The sequence below is a fragment of the Halichondria panicea genome, chromosome 9, assembly GCF_963675165.1.
Source record: "Halichondria panicea chromosome 9, odHalPani1.1, whole genome shotgun sequence".
NCBI classification, from domain to species: domain Eukaryota; kingdom Metazoa; phylum Porifera; class Demospongiae; order Suberitida; family Halichondriidae; genus Halichondria; species Halichondria panicea.
In genome coordinates, this window is record NC_087385.1 from 1,107,501 (window position 1) to 1,124,180 (window position 16,680).

The 16,680-nt window shown below is 41.9% G+C and overlaps 3 protein-coding genes and 2 pseudogenes across 4 annotated transcripts in view; 2 read left to right on the forward strand and 3 right to left on the reverse strand.

Moving 5' to 3' along the window:
- Positions 1–426, reverse strand: part of LOC135340910 (bridge-like lipid transfer protein family member 1) — an 8,173-nt gene extending 7,747 nt beyond the window's left edge. Inside the window, exon 1 of the mRNA XM_064537330.1 lies at positions 247–426. Coding sequence (XP_064393400.1) covers positions 247–411 — 165 coding nt within the window. The 5' untranslated portion in view covers positions 412–426. The remainder of the gene's footprint in view (positions 1–246) is intronic.
- LOC135340922 (proteasome subunit alpha type-7-like) overlaps positions 1–2,955 on the reverse strand; it is a 29,439-nt pseudogene extending 26,484 nt beyond the window's left edge.
- The window catches only part of LOC135340931 (U11/U12 small nuclear ribonucleoprotein 25 kDa protein-like), a 17,558-nt gene extending 8,830 nt beyond the window's left edge, over positions 1–8,728 (forward strand). The window contains exons 1-4 of one of the 2 annotated variants that reach the window (XM_064537355.1): positions 7,654–7,881; positions 8,083–8,188; positions 8,398–8,472; positions 8,583–8,728. In XM_064537355.1, the coding sequence (XP_064393425.1) occupies positions 7,686–7,881; positions 8,083–8,188; positions 8,398–8,472; positions 8,583–8,658 (453 nt within the window). In that variant the 5' untranslated portion in view covers positions 7,654–7,685 and the 3' untranslated portion in view covers positions 8,659–8,728. Of the gene's footprint in view, positions 1–7,653; positions 7,882–8,082; positions 8,189–8,397; positions 8,473–8,582 lie in introns of those variants that run through there. The other variant, XM_064537356.1, reaches the window with a different exon arrangement.
- Positions 3,074–7,554, forward strand: LOC135340917 (myosin light chain kinase 2, skeletal/cardiac muscle-like). The gene is made up of 6 exons (XM_064537339.1): positions 3,074–3,173; positions 3,367–3,862; positions 3,920–4,080; positions 4,143–4,328; positions 4,511–4,658; positions 6,312–7,554. The coding sequence occupies exons 2-6, from the start codon at positions 3,370–3,372 to the stop codon at positions 7,433–7,435; spliced, it is 2,112 nt and encodes a 703-aa protein (XP_064393409.1). The 5' UTR covers positions 3,074–3,173; positions 3,367–3,369; the 3' UTR covers positions 7,436–7,554.
- Positions 8,729–8,801: 73 nt separating the features above from the next.
- On the reverse strand, positions 8,802–16,336 carry LOC135340924 (proteasome subunit alpha type-7-like; annotated as a pseudogene).
- Positions 16,337–16,680: the final 344 nt, after the last annotated feature.

Consider the following 16,680-nt stretch of genomic DNA (forward strand, 5'->3'; position numbering starts at 1 on the left):
AGTGGGAGTGCTAAACTGTGTGTGTGTGTGAGGGGTGGAGTGGGCAGTGCTAGACTCTCTCTGTGTGTGTGTGTGTGTGTGTGTGTGTGAGGTGAGGAGATGTAAAGATAGGCCCCAAGCCTGCAGCCTTAGTTATGGCCCGAAGTTCAAAATAAGTAGCAAATCATAAGCATACATGTACTTAGTCCTTAACGTATAAAGAAGCTTAATCAAGGAACATGGACTATAATATGTGTTTGGTCTAACCGTAGGAGTGAGAGGCATGCACACGCCCACATCCGAGACAGTCAGCTTCACGAGTCGTGGTTTAGAGAAGTCAATGGAGGGAGTCTGCAATTGAGTGGGTCTATGCTGTATCCTCTCTATGAAGGCCTCTGTGGCCGCTTGCACCTGAGAGGGAGGAGGGGTCATATGATACGAGCATGTACTAATAATTATGCTGAAGTATGAGTTAATAAACCATAAATTAAAATCAAAAATTATACCATCACATGACAGTCACATGCTCACCTCAGCATTGAGTTGCTTCCTCTCATTCTGCCAGTAGTTGTACACACTATTACAGTTGAGCCAAAATAGAATACCTGCATATAATTATACAAACAAAAGTAATGAACAGAGAAACAAACTGTGGTTGATACTTGGTGTGTGTGTGTGTGTGTGTGTGTGTGTGTGTGTGTGTGTGTGTGTGTGTGTGTGGCACTTGGCAAATAAGTAAAGCTACATAGGCACATTGGATTATACATGTACCATCAAGCTAAACACTGAATTACTGAATATTGTACGTACTATTCACAATTGGGCAGCTACTGGGTAGGAAATAAAGCAAAGATATATATTTGTGTATTTTGGGTTGATGTTGGTTATTTTATGGACGTCTGAGATATGACATATCAGCACTTGGAAAATAAGCACATTGGGTAAAGATCAGGGTGTCATACAGGATTTTGAAGTAGAGGGGGGAAATGAGAAAAGTAACCAGAAAATGTTGCTAAAAAAAGTTATTTCAATACCCAGCTATGGACACTCAGTAATAATTGAAAGGGAGGGGAAATTGGAGCTAGGGGGGATATCCCCTTCCCCCCCTGTATGACACCCTGAAGATCATCAGGTTGAAAATCGAACATTGAACTCTTCGGGCATAATTATTGTAAAGATCATCACAGTCGAAAGCTCACCTTCCACTCATGATAAGTGCCAGCTGGTTCAGTCTGGTAGAGCTTGGGTGTCTGTCCCTCATCAAAGCCCACTATGAGCAGCGAGATCCCAAATGGTCGCGCTCCATTGCTCTGAGTGTACCTCTGCACGTGGAAACCCATGACATGCAATATTAACATGAGAACTGACATACATGTAACTAAAAGCTCTAAATTTTAAATGGAATACTGTTTGATACATACTTCCACTGTTTAAAAGAGAGCAATTAGATATATAACTTAGTGCTTAGCAGTAACATATTAAAGCAGTACGAGAATCTCTTGTACGTACCGTATCACCCAATTTTGCCCCAAATTTAATAAAATCCACTTGCCATCATTCCCACCCAGGTACCATTATCCATACCTGGCACGTAGTAGCAATGTGTCTAGTGATGTACTCGACAGTGACTGGGTCCTCCACGTTGAGTCTATGGCTCTGACACTCTACCCTCGCCTTGTTCACTAGCACTCGAGCATCAGCAGTGAGACCAGCAAAGGCCAACGCCACATGGTCGTCAAGGACACAGATCTTACGCACTGTACGAGCATCTTGAAGCTTGGCAACAGCTCTCTTCTCCACAGCCAGTACAACCGTATCCTCACCCCTCACTGCCAACTGGACAAATACACGGCTCTTGAAATAACAATTTGGTCAAAAAATGACTAAGGATTAAGCTATGGACACTCAGTAATAATTAAAAGGGAGGGGAAATTGGAGCTAGGGGGGATATCCCCCTCCCCCCCTGTATGACACCCTGAAGATCATCAGGTTGAAAATCGAACATTGAACTCTTTGGCATAATTATTGTAAAGATCATCACACTAGAAAGCTCACCTTCCACTCATGATAAGTGCCAGCTGGTTCAGTCTGGTAGAGCTTGGGTGTATGTCCCTCATCAAAGCCCACTATGAGCAGTGAGATCCCAAATGGTCGCGCTCCATTGCTCTGAGTGTACCTCTGCACATGGAAACCCATGACATGCAATATTAACATGAGAACTGACATACATGTAACTAAAAGCTCGAAATTTAAAATACCGTTTGATACATACTTCCACAGAGCAATTAGAATATAACTAAGTGAATAATTATATTAAAGCAGTACGAGAATCTCTTGTACTGTATCACCCAATTTTAAGGCGCTAAATCTACTTGCTATCATTCCCACCGAGGATTATCCATACCTGGCAAGTAGTAGCAATGTGTCTAGTGATGTACTCGACAGTGACTGGGTCCTCCACGTTGAGTCTATGGCTCTGACACTCTACCCTCGCCTTGTTCACTAGCACTCGAGCATCAGCAGTGAGACCAGCAAAGGCCAACGCCACATGGTCGTCAAGGACACAGATCTTACGCACTGTACGAGCATCTTGAAGCTTGGCAAGAGCTCTCTTCTCCACAGCCAGCACAACAGTATCCTCACTCCTCACTGTCAACTGGACAAATACACAGCTCTTGAAATAACAATTTGGTCAAAAATTATCACAGAAAACAAGACTTAAAATACTAAAATAGTTGAACAATCAGCCGTAACGATTGGACAAAGGAGTGCGCTATCATGCTTATACATATGAAAACATGTGTGGGTGTGTGTGTGGGTGTGGGGTGGGTGCTTTAATATACATTGTTATGTGCTTACAGCAGTGGAGCCTTTCTTGACTGCCTCTTGTGCATACTCCACTTGAAACAGGTGACCATCTGGAGAGAAGAGGGTGAGTGCACTGTCTTATTTACCACTCATGCTTGCAAGATCTTCCTCTAGCTCTGTAATTTACAACTCAGCACATGGCCTTAATGGAGACCACGCCTAGCTTTCAACTCTAAACTGTGTCACAAAAGGGGTGGGGCTGGGTGAGCTCTAAATATTTTATTCTCACATGTCTCACGTGTCTCATGTTCTCTAGCTCTAGCTCTGTTCTATAGTTCTATGCTGTGCTGGTCTTTTCAAGCTATGTCCACCAAGCTACCCATTATGTAAGTAGAATTATCAATGTAGATGTAGAATGAAACATAGGAATTAATTTATATAGCACAATCCATATCATATCCATTCTGTCACTGTCACTGTCAGTGTGTGTGTATCTCATGCACACACTCTGTCTAGTGTATTAGTGTTGAGTAGATTCTCAGTACACAATGTGTACACTCTGTTTCCTCACTCTTGCAGGTAATGGATGCTCCCATTGAACCATCACCTCGTTACCGTACATTCTCTACTGCAGCTGATGGACGCCATTACTATTGGAGGGGGCTTGGTCTAAGACGAGGGTCTAACATCATTGCTGTGTATGATCCAAGTACTGAGCTGTGGAGCCTCTTGCCCACCACTGGACCTCTACCCCCTGGAGAGTATGGTGGTTGCTCTGTTTGTGTAGGTCGTTGCCTGTACACCTTTGGCGGTTATGATGGGTCTTCTTATGTCAATGACATGAGCAAGCTTGATCTGGACACTCTCCAGTGGACCAAAATCAAAACCTCTGGTAGTCAGCCTATGAAAAAGGCTGTCTGTGGACTTGTCTGTGTGAATGAGAGAACTCTGTGCTGCATTGGAGGATACGGTATTAAGGGCACCACACAACCAGGATCAACATTCACCAGGGACACAGAATTTACTAATGGACGTGGATGGACAAATGAGTTTCAATTTTTCAATGTTGAAAATGGTAATGCTATCCCTCCTGATTTACTACTAGTTATTCTATTGACCCTAACTTCTCCAGGTGTCTGGTCGTCCCCTGAGCTCAGAGGAGAGAGACCTCCTCCCTGTAGTGGCTTCACCTTCACCATGGTGGACAAACACAGGGCAGTCCTCTTTGGAGGGCGCCAACCTGGCCGTGATTGTAGAGTCAATGACGTCTACCTATTTAATTTGAGGGACATGGTAAGTTAGTAAAATATGAAATATTCATACACAGCTTATTGATGTGTGTTCACTGTGTGTAGGAGGTCACTAAGGTGAGGCCAGTACAGGGAGAGCCATGGCCAGTGGGGAGGGCAGGCCATGCTGCCTGTTGTCTCAACTATGGCCAGGACGACCCTCAACTACTGATGTATGGAGGAAGAGATAATGACAACAAGATACTGGGTGACATGTGGACACTGGATGCCGACACTGGCAAGTGGACAGAGGTGAGGATGGTGGTTTAGACCTACAATACAGCAGTGATACCACAACTGTTTCAGCCTGAGACTAAGTTTTAACATGTAAACATGTCTCTGACTTAATGCGTGGGTGTATGCTACACATGTACTTTGTACCACCTATAATGCATACCAGCAGTCATTGCCTTCCTTACATTTTGTACCTCCAGGTGACACCTCCTGAGTCAATGACACCACGTTACCGCCACTCCATCACTGCCACCAGTCTGGGACCAGGACTCACTGAGGTCCTCGCGTTTGGAGGCTCTCAGGAGGTGCTGGGAGATACCATTGCTGAGACCATCATACTGAGATTTGGTGAGCAGATATACAGCTAGTTATTCTGGCAACTATTGTTCAGGGTTTCATACAGGATTTTTAGTTGCGAGGGCGAAAATTTGAGGTGCAATTTGTGTTTCAATCATTCTTCTTTTAATTTTGGCTGGGTGGGAAATCCCAGGGCGCCCCCTCATCTCTATGAAACCCTGTTGTTTGTTAGAGACTAGTGGAATATACATGGGGAAAGTGCCTCAGAGGAGGTATACTATGGGACCAGAGGAGGTACGACACGGTCACATGACCAGCCAAAAGGATTATGAATCTCATTAACTTGTGCATGAATATCATTCAAGACTGTGTACTTTGATAGTGGATTTGGTTTGGCGTGTATCTTTCAAAAAATACACTTGACGTTTCTAAGATCAGGATTATTGATTGCTGGGCTTATATTGATGTGAAATAGCTTTTCAACCAGTTTCAACCACCACTTAGATTTTGAGATATTCAGTGTAAATCTGTTTTAGAGTGTTCAATAAGTATTCTGTGCCTGCATTCAGGATAGGATCACTGCCAACATCTGAGCCTTGGTTCTTGGAGGTATACTATAGGACTTAGTATATCTGCAACTTACTTAGTGTCTTGTTGTTAAGTAATTGTAATGTAGTCAAGCCTCGAGGGCAAAGTTTGCCCATGTGCACTAATATCTAAACTAGAGCACTAAAGTGCAAACCCTCGGCTGGTGACAGGATTATAAAGAAACCAGAAATATAATGCAGTCCATAATTATAGTGATGTTGTTATCATGTATGACTTGCACAGCAACTCAGGAGCTAAACCAGACTGGAGGCATGCTGAAACATTTGAGAACAGGTAGTGGTACTATAGATATATGCACTGTGGATTAGGATCACAGTAAAGAAGCCTGGAGTCTCAGAGAAGTATGGCTCCAGGTTCTGCATGGAGTAGGATCCCAGTCAGCAGCAGGAGCTATAATTTAAGCTTCTACTTTAGTGACCCTGTTCCATTGTTCCTGGTATATACAGCTTTCTACTTTAGTGACCCTGTTCCATCGTTCTGGGTACAGGATCACTTCAGTTATAAGTAACACATGTGCAAGTTCTGTTCAAGCTACATTTTGCTCGCTTTTATTAGACAAAGAAGCTTTAACACCGAAAGCTGCCACTATCAAAAGTACTAACTTGTTGTGTGGAGGCTACTCATGCTGTAAACGCAGTGCTAGAACATCCAGGTAAGCAGACCTAGTCACAAGCTTATTTAAGCTTCTTAGCTTTTGCTCGACAAAGAAGCTTTAACATCAAAATCTGCCACTATTTAAACCAAGATATTGTTTTGTGAAGGCTACCTATGCTGCAAACGCAGCGCTATGGCATCCAGGTGAGTAGATATACTCGTGACAAACAGACAAACAAACAAACAAACAAACAAACCAACAGACTACTATACCCGCTGGCCGCGGCACGGCCTCGGGTAATGAGTGTGTGTCCATGTGTCAGGCAATCTTGTAGTACCATTGCTACACTTGGGATACTGAAGCAGTGCCTTTATACTTCTAAATCCTATAAACACCTCAAACAGATTATATAATTATAGACAACGTCAAGTACACATTACATTGGTCAATCATTTTTGTATGCACAATTGTACTACATTTTTTCTTTTTCTTTCCTACAGAGTTGACTGGACCCTCAGCGTCTGTTGCTGGACCCTCGGCTGGGAAGTGGGCTCTCGTGGATGTGGCCCACAACGACACTAGAGGCTCCGCCCAGCGACTGAGTGAGAAGAGGATCAGACAAGCAACTGCTCGTGCCTCATCAGTCAGTGAGACCAGCGACCACTCCTCTCAAGACCGGGTGAGGGCTCTGGAACAACAGTTACGAGCAGCAGAGCAGAGAGAGCACGACATTCAACGTCGTCACCAACTACAGTTAGAAGAAAAGGATCGAGAATTGGCTATTAAAGATCTTGAATTGACCGAAGCCAACCGTCGCCATGGAGATGCGGAGAGGAGAGCCCAGCTGGCAGAGGAGCGAGCAGAGGGTCTGGAGACTCAATGGGTGGTCCATCGTGGGATGATCCAAATGACAGAGAGACAGCTCGGTGGGGGAGGATGGGGGGTCGTCAAAGTGGCCAAGTTCCGAGGAATCGAGGTGGCAGCCAAGACACTGTACGAGCAGCTCAGTTCCATCTATTATCGACGCATGTTTATTCGTGAGATGAACATGGCGGCTCGTCTGCGACACCCACACCTGGTCCAGTTCATAGGAGCCACGCTGGAGGGGGAGATGATCATCCTGACAGAGCTCATGGCCACCAGTCTGAGGAGGGTGCTGGAGGGAGGTCGTATCTCACGTGAACACATCCTCTCCATCTCTGTGCAGGTCTGTCAAGCCCTCAACTATCTCCACCTCATGCAGCCAGACCCAGTGATCCATCGTGACATCAGCAGTGCAAACGTCCTCCTCAACCCTCTACCCAATGGCTGCTGGAGTGCAAAGGTCACAGACTACGGCTCTGTGAACACCCTGCGGATGTTGAACACTGTCAATCCGGGAAGTCCTGTATACGCTGCCCCTGAGGCCGGTAACCCGTCCCTCCAGTCAACCAAGATGGACATGTTCAGTCTGGGGGTGCTCCTGATCGAGATGTGTTCTGACCAGTTTCCGAGCCAGGAAGAACGCGAGAGCTTATTCCTCACCATCCAAGACCGTCAGTTTTCTGACATCATCAGTCGCTGTATTGATAGAGAAAGAGACAATCGACCAACCGCTCGACAACTGTTGAATGAACTACAGTAGAACTGCACTAGAGAGATAGTTTTGTTCATCTACTAAATTGGACGTTATTATGTGTTCGTTGTTAATGTTATAATGTTTATTGTAAGGCATTATTGATTGATTTGAGAAGAGACAACTGATTGGCTGTACTACTGTGTGTGGGCAATTAATAATTAAAGGAGGGGGTGTGTGAGATCTATTGCTGATTCAGCTTTTCCCATTGAACCCTGACCTTTCACAATAATTATTGCTGATTCAGCATTTTGCTGGGATGGAGTCCATTGAAAGAAGCTCTCATAAAGTTGTTGTGGAGCAAGCTAAGAGACTATTGTGTGACCTGTTAGCTGACCCCTTCCTCAGTGACATCTCCCCCACTGCCACTCATGACGAGGTGGCCTCACAGCTCACCCTGGAGCAAGGAAGGGCCATCACTGTGCATGTGAGGCGGTTTGATGATCAAGTACTTTGTAAGCGTATGAATGTGTGTATATAGTCCATGTAAGATGTAACCAACCATGAATTATCCAAGTGAGAGTGTGAGTCAGTGCATGCTTTGCAATGTGCATTTGCGTGTATGTCATTTTTAGAATTATGTTTGTGATAATTATAAGACCAACTAGACAACGCACAACTAGCTGTGTGTTAATGAATGTGATGTTATATTTCAGCTGTGATAGTGCTCCAAGGTGCAACGGTGGGTGACCTCATACGTACTGTACAGAGGTCGGTGATGAAGCAGCTGTCACTGGCCGACAGGACCACACCCATTAGTTGGTATGCATGGCTGTAGCTTATTCTGTAGAATCCCCTTATTGAGTGGACACATTTTGGGGTACATAGTTTTTCCTTTACTTGATGAGTGGTTGTTTTGTATTCAGACTGTTGATTTGTGTCCTGGCCTCTATGTAATTATCGTAACTAGCCTTTCTTTATGTTTCAGAGATGGCTACTGTGATTTGTATTTAATATCTACTGTTTTACAGGAGGTCTGTATGGAGGAGGTATGCATTGTCCACTGGGCAGACATTGCTTAGCAACAGAAAGGCTAAGTTAGTCGGGTAAATTTCTTATAGTTTTTCCTGGCTGCATGAATCTTATTACACTACCTCACTAGCTATGCTAGTACTAATGTTATAACCAATGGCTTCATTGTCTTCCTTCTATTCAGCCTGGGGATTGGTAATCGTTCAGAAGTGCAGTTTGTCAAGAAACTGAGACTAAAGAATGGCCAACACAGACACTAACATTTCCAATTAATAATTTATAAACTTTCCACGATACTTTCATTTCATCACATTAAATGAATAATTTATCAAGAGTGGCTTATGTTATATATACAGCATTTAATTTGAATTGATGACATGAACAATTAAGTGCAAAAATTGTGTTATTAATTTAACGAATTGAAAATGTTTGAAATTGGTTCAGCTAATGGGATGGTGGAGATGAGGCTCTGGATTTTTGCTGAAGTTTCTTAGTAGCAGTGATTTTAATTAACAGTTCCATAGCGTTAGCAACCACCATGTCTAGAGGGTCCATGGCAACTCGCTGTATCCACTTGGGGATGGTGGTTTGTGCGTGCTTGAACCCCAGCCTTTCTAGTAACCAACTGATGTGAGGGTCCAACTCCCAGCACACACACTCAAAGTTGCAGAGCACTGGTGTTGACTTTGGAGGTGATGTGGGGGCGGTGTCTGTGGATTCAGGATCTGAGAGGGAGTGGGGGGGAGAAAAATGTGAATAAGGTCCACAAATCATGCATCAGCAGATAAAAGACTGTCTTTCAATACACAAAGGCTGGTGCATGGTAGAAGCAGAATTAATAGGCACACTAAAAACAATGGTCGAGTAGCTATATACAGAGCACCATTGACGCGATTGAGTGATAAGTTACTTAGGAGGGCGTGGCATCAGATTTCTTTGTCTTTCTCCTTTCTGCCTCCTGTTCTTTGCTCTTCTCGATGTACCTGTCCACAGCGTCCAAGTCAAGGAACTGAAGGCAACAAAAAATGTCAAGATGATTTCTGCCATACGAATTAAAATTGGACTACAAAAACGCCCGAAGAGATTACGAGACTTTCCCTAACCTCGAGGGGTTTCCCCTTCTCCATGGCGGTGGGTCTTACTGCCTGACTGGACCACCTCCAGGAGAGCCTTGATGGCCAGTATGACTGTGTCATCCTTAGTCTTCACTGCCAGTAGTGTTTCTCAAGGTACTCCCTCACTGACTTGCCACTGCGTCCCGTGGCATTGGCCTGTGTGTGTGTGTGTGTGTGTGTGTGTGTGTGTGTGTTTGGGAGATTTGAAATAAAAAATAAATTTGGGTGTATATCCGTCCACTGAAACCCTGCTGACTCATATAATCAAAAATTCAAATTTGTCAAACAGGAAGATGACTGTTTTCCCGTTCATAGCATACAACACATATCAATGACATGCTATTTGTTAAATGTAGTGCAGTCCAACAAAATTGGTTTAATCTTATGCTGTGTCCTAAGAAGAAATATAGCTAGAGCAGTAGTTATAGTTAAACACATTAGAATAGCAACCGGGGGTAACTAGACGTCCGACCTTGAGAATCGGAAACAGTGGGTTAAAGATCTTTGGAGGCGCGCCAACTCTTCCCACACGTCTAGCACATTCCCAGTTGCATATTTTAACAACAATCACATGTAACTTAGTACATTATTGTAACCAGTTACAATGTTGTGCTATTATGACTTAAAAATTCAAAAAGAAAAACTACAAACAGACAATTATATTAAAATACATAATAATTTGTTTAGAGGCTTAGAATTGTAGGCTTTATTGTAGGAATAGTTGATACAATTACTAAGTATGCTGTTGAGGCTTCAAGTATACACTATAGAATGCTAGTGGTATGCACAATATTCGTTTGCTTACTGCATGGTTTCTTTCCTCGCCATTTTTTAAGGTTCCGTGTGCTTTCTGGGATCACATGATTCCTTTTCTAGCTATTCTTTTTAGCTATTATTTGATTATTATTTGATTGTTGTGATGCTCTTTATCATGTGGGTACTGTGTGGGACTGCAGGGGCTAGAGTGTCGTGTTCCTCTAACCTTGTGGTTATTGTTGTATTGGTAGCTAAAGAGAAGCCATAAACTATGCCCACGCTTTTGAACCACTAAATTATTTTTTGAATTTTATTGTATTTTTGTTTCGGCATTTTGTCAAAAAAACTTTTTTTTTATATAATTATGTGTGTGAATGGGTTAGTCTTCTATTGGGAATGTAAAATATTAGAATTATCTCCAGGCATTAACCCTTTCCCTGCTTTAATTAAAAGTGCATTAGTCAGATATCAGTGTGTGTGTGTGTGTTCGAGGTTTCAAAATAAAATTATAAGAAATAATAACTTTTGGGTGGAATTGTGTCCACTGCTCATATTACTAGCTCAAACGGGATGCTTGCTTAATTTAATTTTAACATCTGATGCTAATTAAGTGTATTTACGACAAGGATTTACCAGAAACAAACAAACAAACAAACAAAAATTAGACAGCACAAAACCATACAGGTATAGAAAAAGCAAACAGATGCTCGGCCTTGAGAGCCGAGAATGATGGGTTAAAGAGTCTTTAACGGTGCACCAACCCTCCCCATTCATCTGTTGCAATTGCATTCAGAACTAAATAATGATTGTAAGCTATTCACTTGGGGCCATGCTGATTGTAAGCTATATTCACATTTGAGGTAATGCTGACATAAAGTATAGAACTTATAGACTTGATATTGGCTGCTGTAATACTTCAACTTAGCTTGCATGGCTGTGTACTTGTGTAAACTAAATCTGACCTTGAGGGGAGGCTTATCTTATAAGTCTGGGCCAGGTGGTTTTGTGGTGGTAGCATCTGATAATGGGGATGGGTCTATGTGGTTCTTGTAGGTGGCAAGCACAAAACAATTATTAACCTCTAATTTTGGTTCTTAGAATTAGCACAAGGCATTAGTCAAAATAAATAGAGATGGTAGTGTGTGTGTGTGTGTGTGTGTGGCACTTGGCAAATAAGTAAAGCTACATAGGCACATTGGATTATACATGTACCATCAAGCTAAACACTGAATTACTGAATATTGTACGTACTATTCACAATTGGGCAGCTACTGGGTAGGAAATAAAGCAAAGATATATATTTGTGCATTTTGGGTTGATGTTGGTTATTTTATGGACGTCTGAGATATGACATATCAGCACTTAGAAAATAAGCACATTGGGTAAAGATCAGGGTGTCATACAGGATTTTGAAGTAGAGGGGGGAAATGAGAAAAGTAACCAGAAAATGTTGCTAAAAAAGGTCAAATGTTATTTCAATACCCAGCTATGGACAGTCAGTATAATAATTGAAAGGGAGGGGAAATTGGAGCTAGGGGGGATATCCCCATTCCCCCCCCCCTGTATGACACCCTGAAGATCATCAGGTTGAAAATCGAACTCTTCGGCATAATTATTGTAAAGATCATCACAGTTGAAAGCTCACCTTCCACTCATGATAAGTGCCAGCTGGTTCAGTCTGGTAGAGCTTGGGTGTCTGTCCCTCATCAAAGCCCACTATGAGCAGTGAGATCCCAAATGGTCGCGCTCCATTGCTCTGAGTGTACCTCTGCACATGGAAACCCATGACATGCAATATTAACATGAGAACTGACATACAAAAGCTCTAAATTTTAAATGGAATACTGTTTGATACATACAGTGCAACAACCAAAGAGAGTAGAACTTTTGATTTTTTACGCTTTTGTGAATATCCCCTTCTAAACTAAATGTGATTGGATCAATTTGAGTGCAGGTACTGAAAGTTCAACTATTGACGCTTCCATTGGACCACCACCTGTTACATCATCATTCCAAAATGGCTGCTAGAATATGTACATTGAAAATATGTTAGGCATGAAACTATCTTATATGTTTGAGTTAAGATCTGAAATTTGTTGTGCAAGTACTTCATTACCTTGTGCAACTTTTGAGCCTGCACTTCCGTTGGAGCTCAAAAGTTGCACAAGGTAATGAAGTACTTGCACAACAAATTTCAGATCTTAACTCAAACATATAAGAGATAGTTTCATGCACATTTATTATTCTAGCAGCCATTTTGGAATGATGATTAGTAAAACCAGTAGGTTTTACATAGGGTTGGCAGTGGGTTTGCCCGTGTTTTAGCAATATTTCAATTATTTTGACTCATGTTCAAACTGTTCTATCTCTGCAGGGAAAGGCCACATCAAGGAACTGGCTAAACATATAGTTTATTTAGCCTTTTCTCTCTTTGTATCTCTCATTTCATAATCCATGAACATTTTAATGAATGAATATTGTCATTTTAAAAATTGTACTATTTCGACGTTTCACCGCTCTTTGTCTGACTGACTAAGTAAGTTTCTTGCCCAGCATTTGCTCCAAGTACAGCCATCTCCAGGACATTCTGCACAGGGTTTCCAAACGACTACAACCTGGATTACAAAGCGCTTCTTCAGATTTGCGATTGCTTCCACGAGGCAGATGACCTCTCAGTCTCTATTTCTCTTACCTAGACAATTCCGCCATCTTTAATGACTCAGCAATTGTGTTGTGGCCAAATAATAGATAGGCGTGGCTAAGAAATCATGCGCCCAGTGCTGTGCTTTTCCAGAGCCTGAGGTGTTGCTTTACTTCACACTGTTCAGCTCTAGCTCCCTTTCTCTGACAGGCATGCTATATGCACTGGCTAGATATCATGCTCTTAAAATGGCTGTCATTTAACACAAATTCAACATATCAAGCAATTAATATTACTCATTACTATAATTATTAGTCCAGAGATATTCGAGAAGATATCTGATTAGTCCTGTCTTCTCTTCTTGAACTTCTGTACTGCCTCTTGACGTTCCACTTATGCATGTCATGATACGTAAATTTATACTTCTGTACTGAAAAAGAAAGGGAATCTGACTAGAAAAACATTTGCAATGTGAAAAATTGCTAGGATTGGCCAAGGGAACCACAAAAAAGCGTGGAAACAAGAAATCCGACAAGAGCATAACTCCAATCCGTTACAACGTCATAAACATGTACAATACATAGTATAGACTGTGTTCCAGATCCATCTACCAGCTTCCATCCACCACATCATTCCATGCAGGTCACCAGTACGGTCCGTGCATGTTCTACGCATGGATGGACTGTGTGTACCTGTGCTCAACACTGCATGTATTAGGAACATCAATTCATCACAAATCATCATGATTATAATTATGCCCGCACAATGGATGTATAATAAATATATATAGGGATTGGTCATCACCCCACCAGTAAAAATTGCGTGGTATATTGGCTGGGAAAAATGGAAAACTACAAGTACATGTGATTGACGTTGTAACGGATTGGAGTTATGCTCTCGTCTGATTTCTTGTTTCCACGCTTTTTTGTGGTTCCCTTGGCCAATCCTAGCAATTTTTCACATTGCAAATGTTTTTCTAGTCAGATGTCATATGATGTAACAGGTGGTGGTCCAATGGAAGCCTGCACTCAAATTGATCCAATCACATTTAGTTTAACAAAAGCGTAAAAAATCAAAAGTTCTACTCTCTTTGGTTGTTGCACTGTACTTCCACTGTTTAAAAGAGAGCAATTAGATATATAACTTAGTGCTTACAGTGCAACAACCAAAGAGAGTAGATTTTTTTTTTTGGTACACATTTTTTACATTTTGTGGCATATCTTCTAAAGTAAAAGTGATATGATCTATTTGAGTGCAGGTACTGAAAGTTCAACTATTGGCGCTTCCATTGGACCACCACCTGTTACATCACATGACATCATCAGTATAAAATGGCTGTCTGAAGATGTGTACTTCCGAAAATATGTTAGGAATAGAAGTAGCTTATTTGTTTGAGTTAAGATCTGAAATTTGTTGTGCATGTATCTGAGTATATTGCTCATCTTTTGAGCTTCAACGGAAGTCTGGGCTACTAGTAAGTTCTGAGATTTTGTTGTTTTTTGGTGGCAAATATGTTAGGAATACAACTTTCGATTTTATATTAGTTAAGGTCTGATTTTTGAGCAGCATGTACTACAATAGTGTACTTTTCATCTGTACTAACTTACAGGAGTTAGGCTAGCCTCTTCTTTGCTAGAGCGGCCCATCTTGTCAAAAACAGTGCTTTTTATGACTTTTGGGGCAATTTGGCTACATAGTAAGCTCAATTACCACGCCCCTGTGACACAGAATGACCAACACCAACTGTGTATTTGCAGGTAGACATCACATGACCTTTGGATGTAGCAAATAACACAAGATGATTTGTGATGTCACAAATCAATGAATATCATTGCATACGTCAGCAAAAGTAGCAAAACGGAGCAAAATCACCATTTTTGACAAAAAGGGCCGCTCTAGCAAAGATAAGACTGGTCTAGCTCCTGTAAGTTAGTACAGATGAATTCTATGCTATTGTAGTACATGCTCCTCAAAAATCAGACCTTAACTAGCATAAAATCGAAAGTTGTATTCCTAACATATTTGCCACCAAAAAACAACAAAATTCAGTATTTCTCAGAACTTACTAGCAGCCCAGACTTCTGTTGAAGCTCAAAAGACGAGCAATATAGTCAGGTACATACACAATAAATTTCAGATCTTAACTCAAACAAATAAGCTACTTCTATTCCTAACATATTTTCGGAGGTACACATCTTCAGACAGCCATTTCATAGTGATGATGTCATATGATGTAACAGGTGGTCCAATGGAAGCGCCAATAATTGAACTTTCAGTACCTGCACTCAAATAGATCATATCACTTTTACTTCAGAAGATATGCCACAAAATGTGAAAAAAAAAAATAAAAAAAAAATCTACTCTCTTTGGTTGTTGCACTGTAGCAGTAACATATTAAGCAGTACGAGAATCTCTTGTACGTACCGTATCACCCAATTTTGTCCCAAATTTAATAAAATCCACTTGCCACCATTCCCACCCAGGTAGCCATTATCCATACCTGGCACGTAGTAGCAATGTGTCTAGTGATGTACTCGACAGTGACTGGGTCCTCCGCGTTGAGTCTATGGCTCTGACACTCTACCCTCGCCTTGTTCACTAGCACTCGAGCATCAGCAGTGATACCAGCAAAGGCCAACACCACATGGTCGTCAAGGACACAGATCTTACGCACTGTACGAGCATCTTGAAGCTTGGCAAGGGCTCTCTTCTCCACAGCCAGCACAACAGTATCCTCACCCCTCACTGCCAACTGGACAAATACACAGCTCTTGAAATAACAATTTGGTCAAAAATTATCACAGAAAACAAGACTTAAAATACTAAAATAGTTGAACAATCTGCCGTAACGATTGGACAAAGGAGTGCGCTATCATGCTTATACATATGAAAACATGTGTGTGTGTGTGTCAGCAGTGATACCAGCAAAGGCCAACACCACATGGTCGTCAAGGACACAGATCTTACGCACTGTACGAGCATCTTGAAGCTTGGCAAGGGCTCTCTTCTCCACAGCCAGCACAACAGTATCCTCACCCCTCACTGCCAACTGGACAAATACACAGCTCTTGAAATAACAATTTGGTCAAAAATTATCACAGAAAACAAGACTTAAAATACTAAAATAGTTGAACAATCCGCCGTAACGATTGGACAAAGGAGTGCGCTATCATGCTTATACATATGAAAACATGTGTGTGTGTGTGTGTGTGTGTAGGTGCTTTATATACATGGTTATGTGCTTACAGCAGTGGAGCCTTTCTTGACTGCCTCTTGTGCATACTCCACTTGAAACAGGTGACCATCTGGAGAGAAGACGGTGAGTGCACTGTCGTATTTACCACTCATGCTTGCAAGATCTTCCTCTAGCTCTGTAATTTACAACTCAGCACATGGCCTTAATGAGACCACGCCTAGCTTTTAACTATAAACTGGCAGAGGAGGCGCGAAGCACTTAACCTTTGCTCATTAGGTCTCTAATTGCCGTTGTGTTAATTGCATGCCAGTCTCATGAATTAGCCGCCCTTCCTAAGTGAGAGACCTAGGAAGGGCGGCTGATTTGTGAGACTATTACCAACAAGCTGAAAGACATCATGCAAGACAGCTTGGAGCAAAGACTTTGCCATCAATAGAATCATGTCAGGGAACACTCCAAAACAACCAGCTATAAGAAGCCATCATCTATGATTAAAAGAAGTTATATCCAGGACCATGCATGTACCACAGCAGAAGAGCCTGAGGCCTCCTTTTACAATGTATATACGTATAAA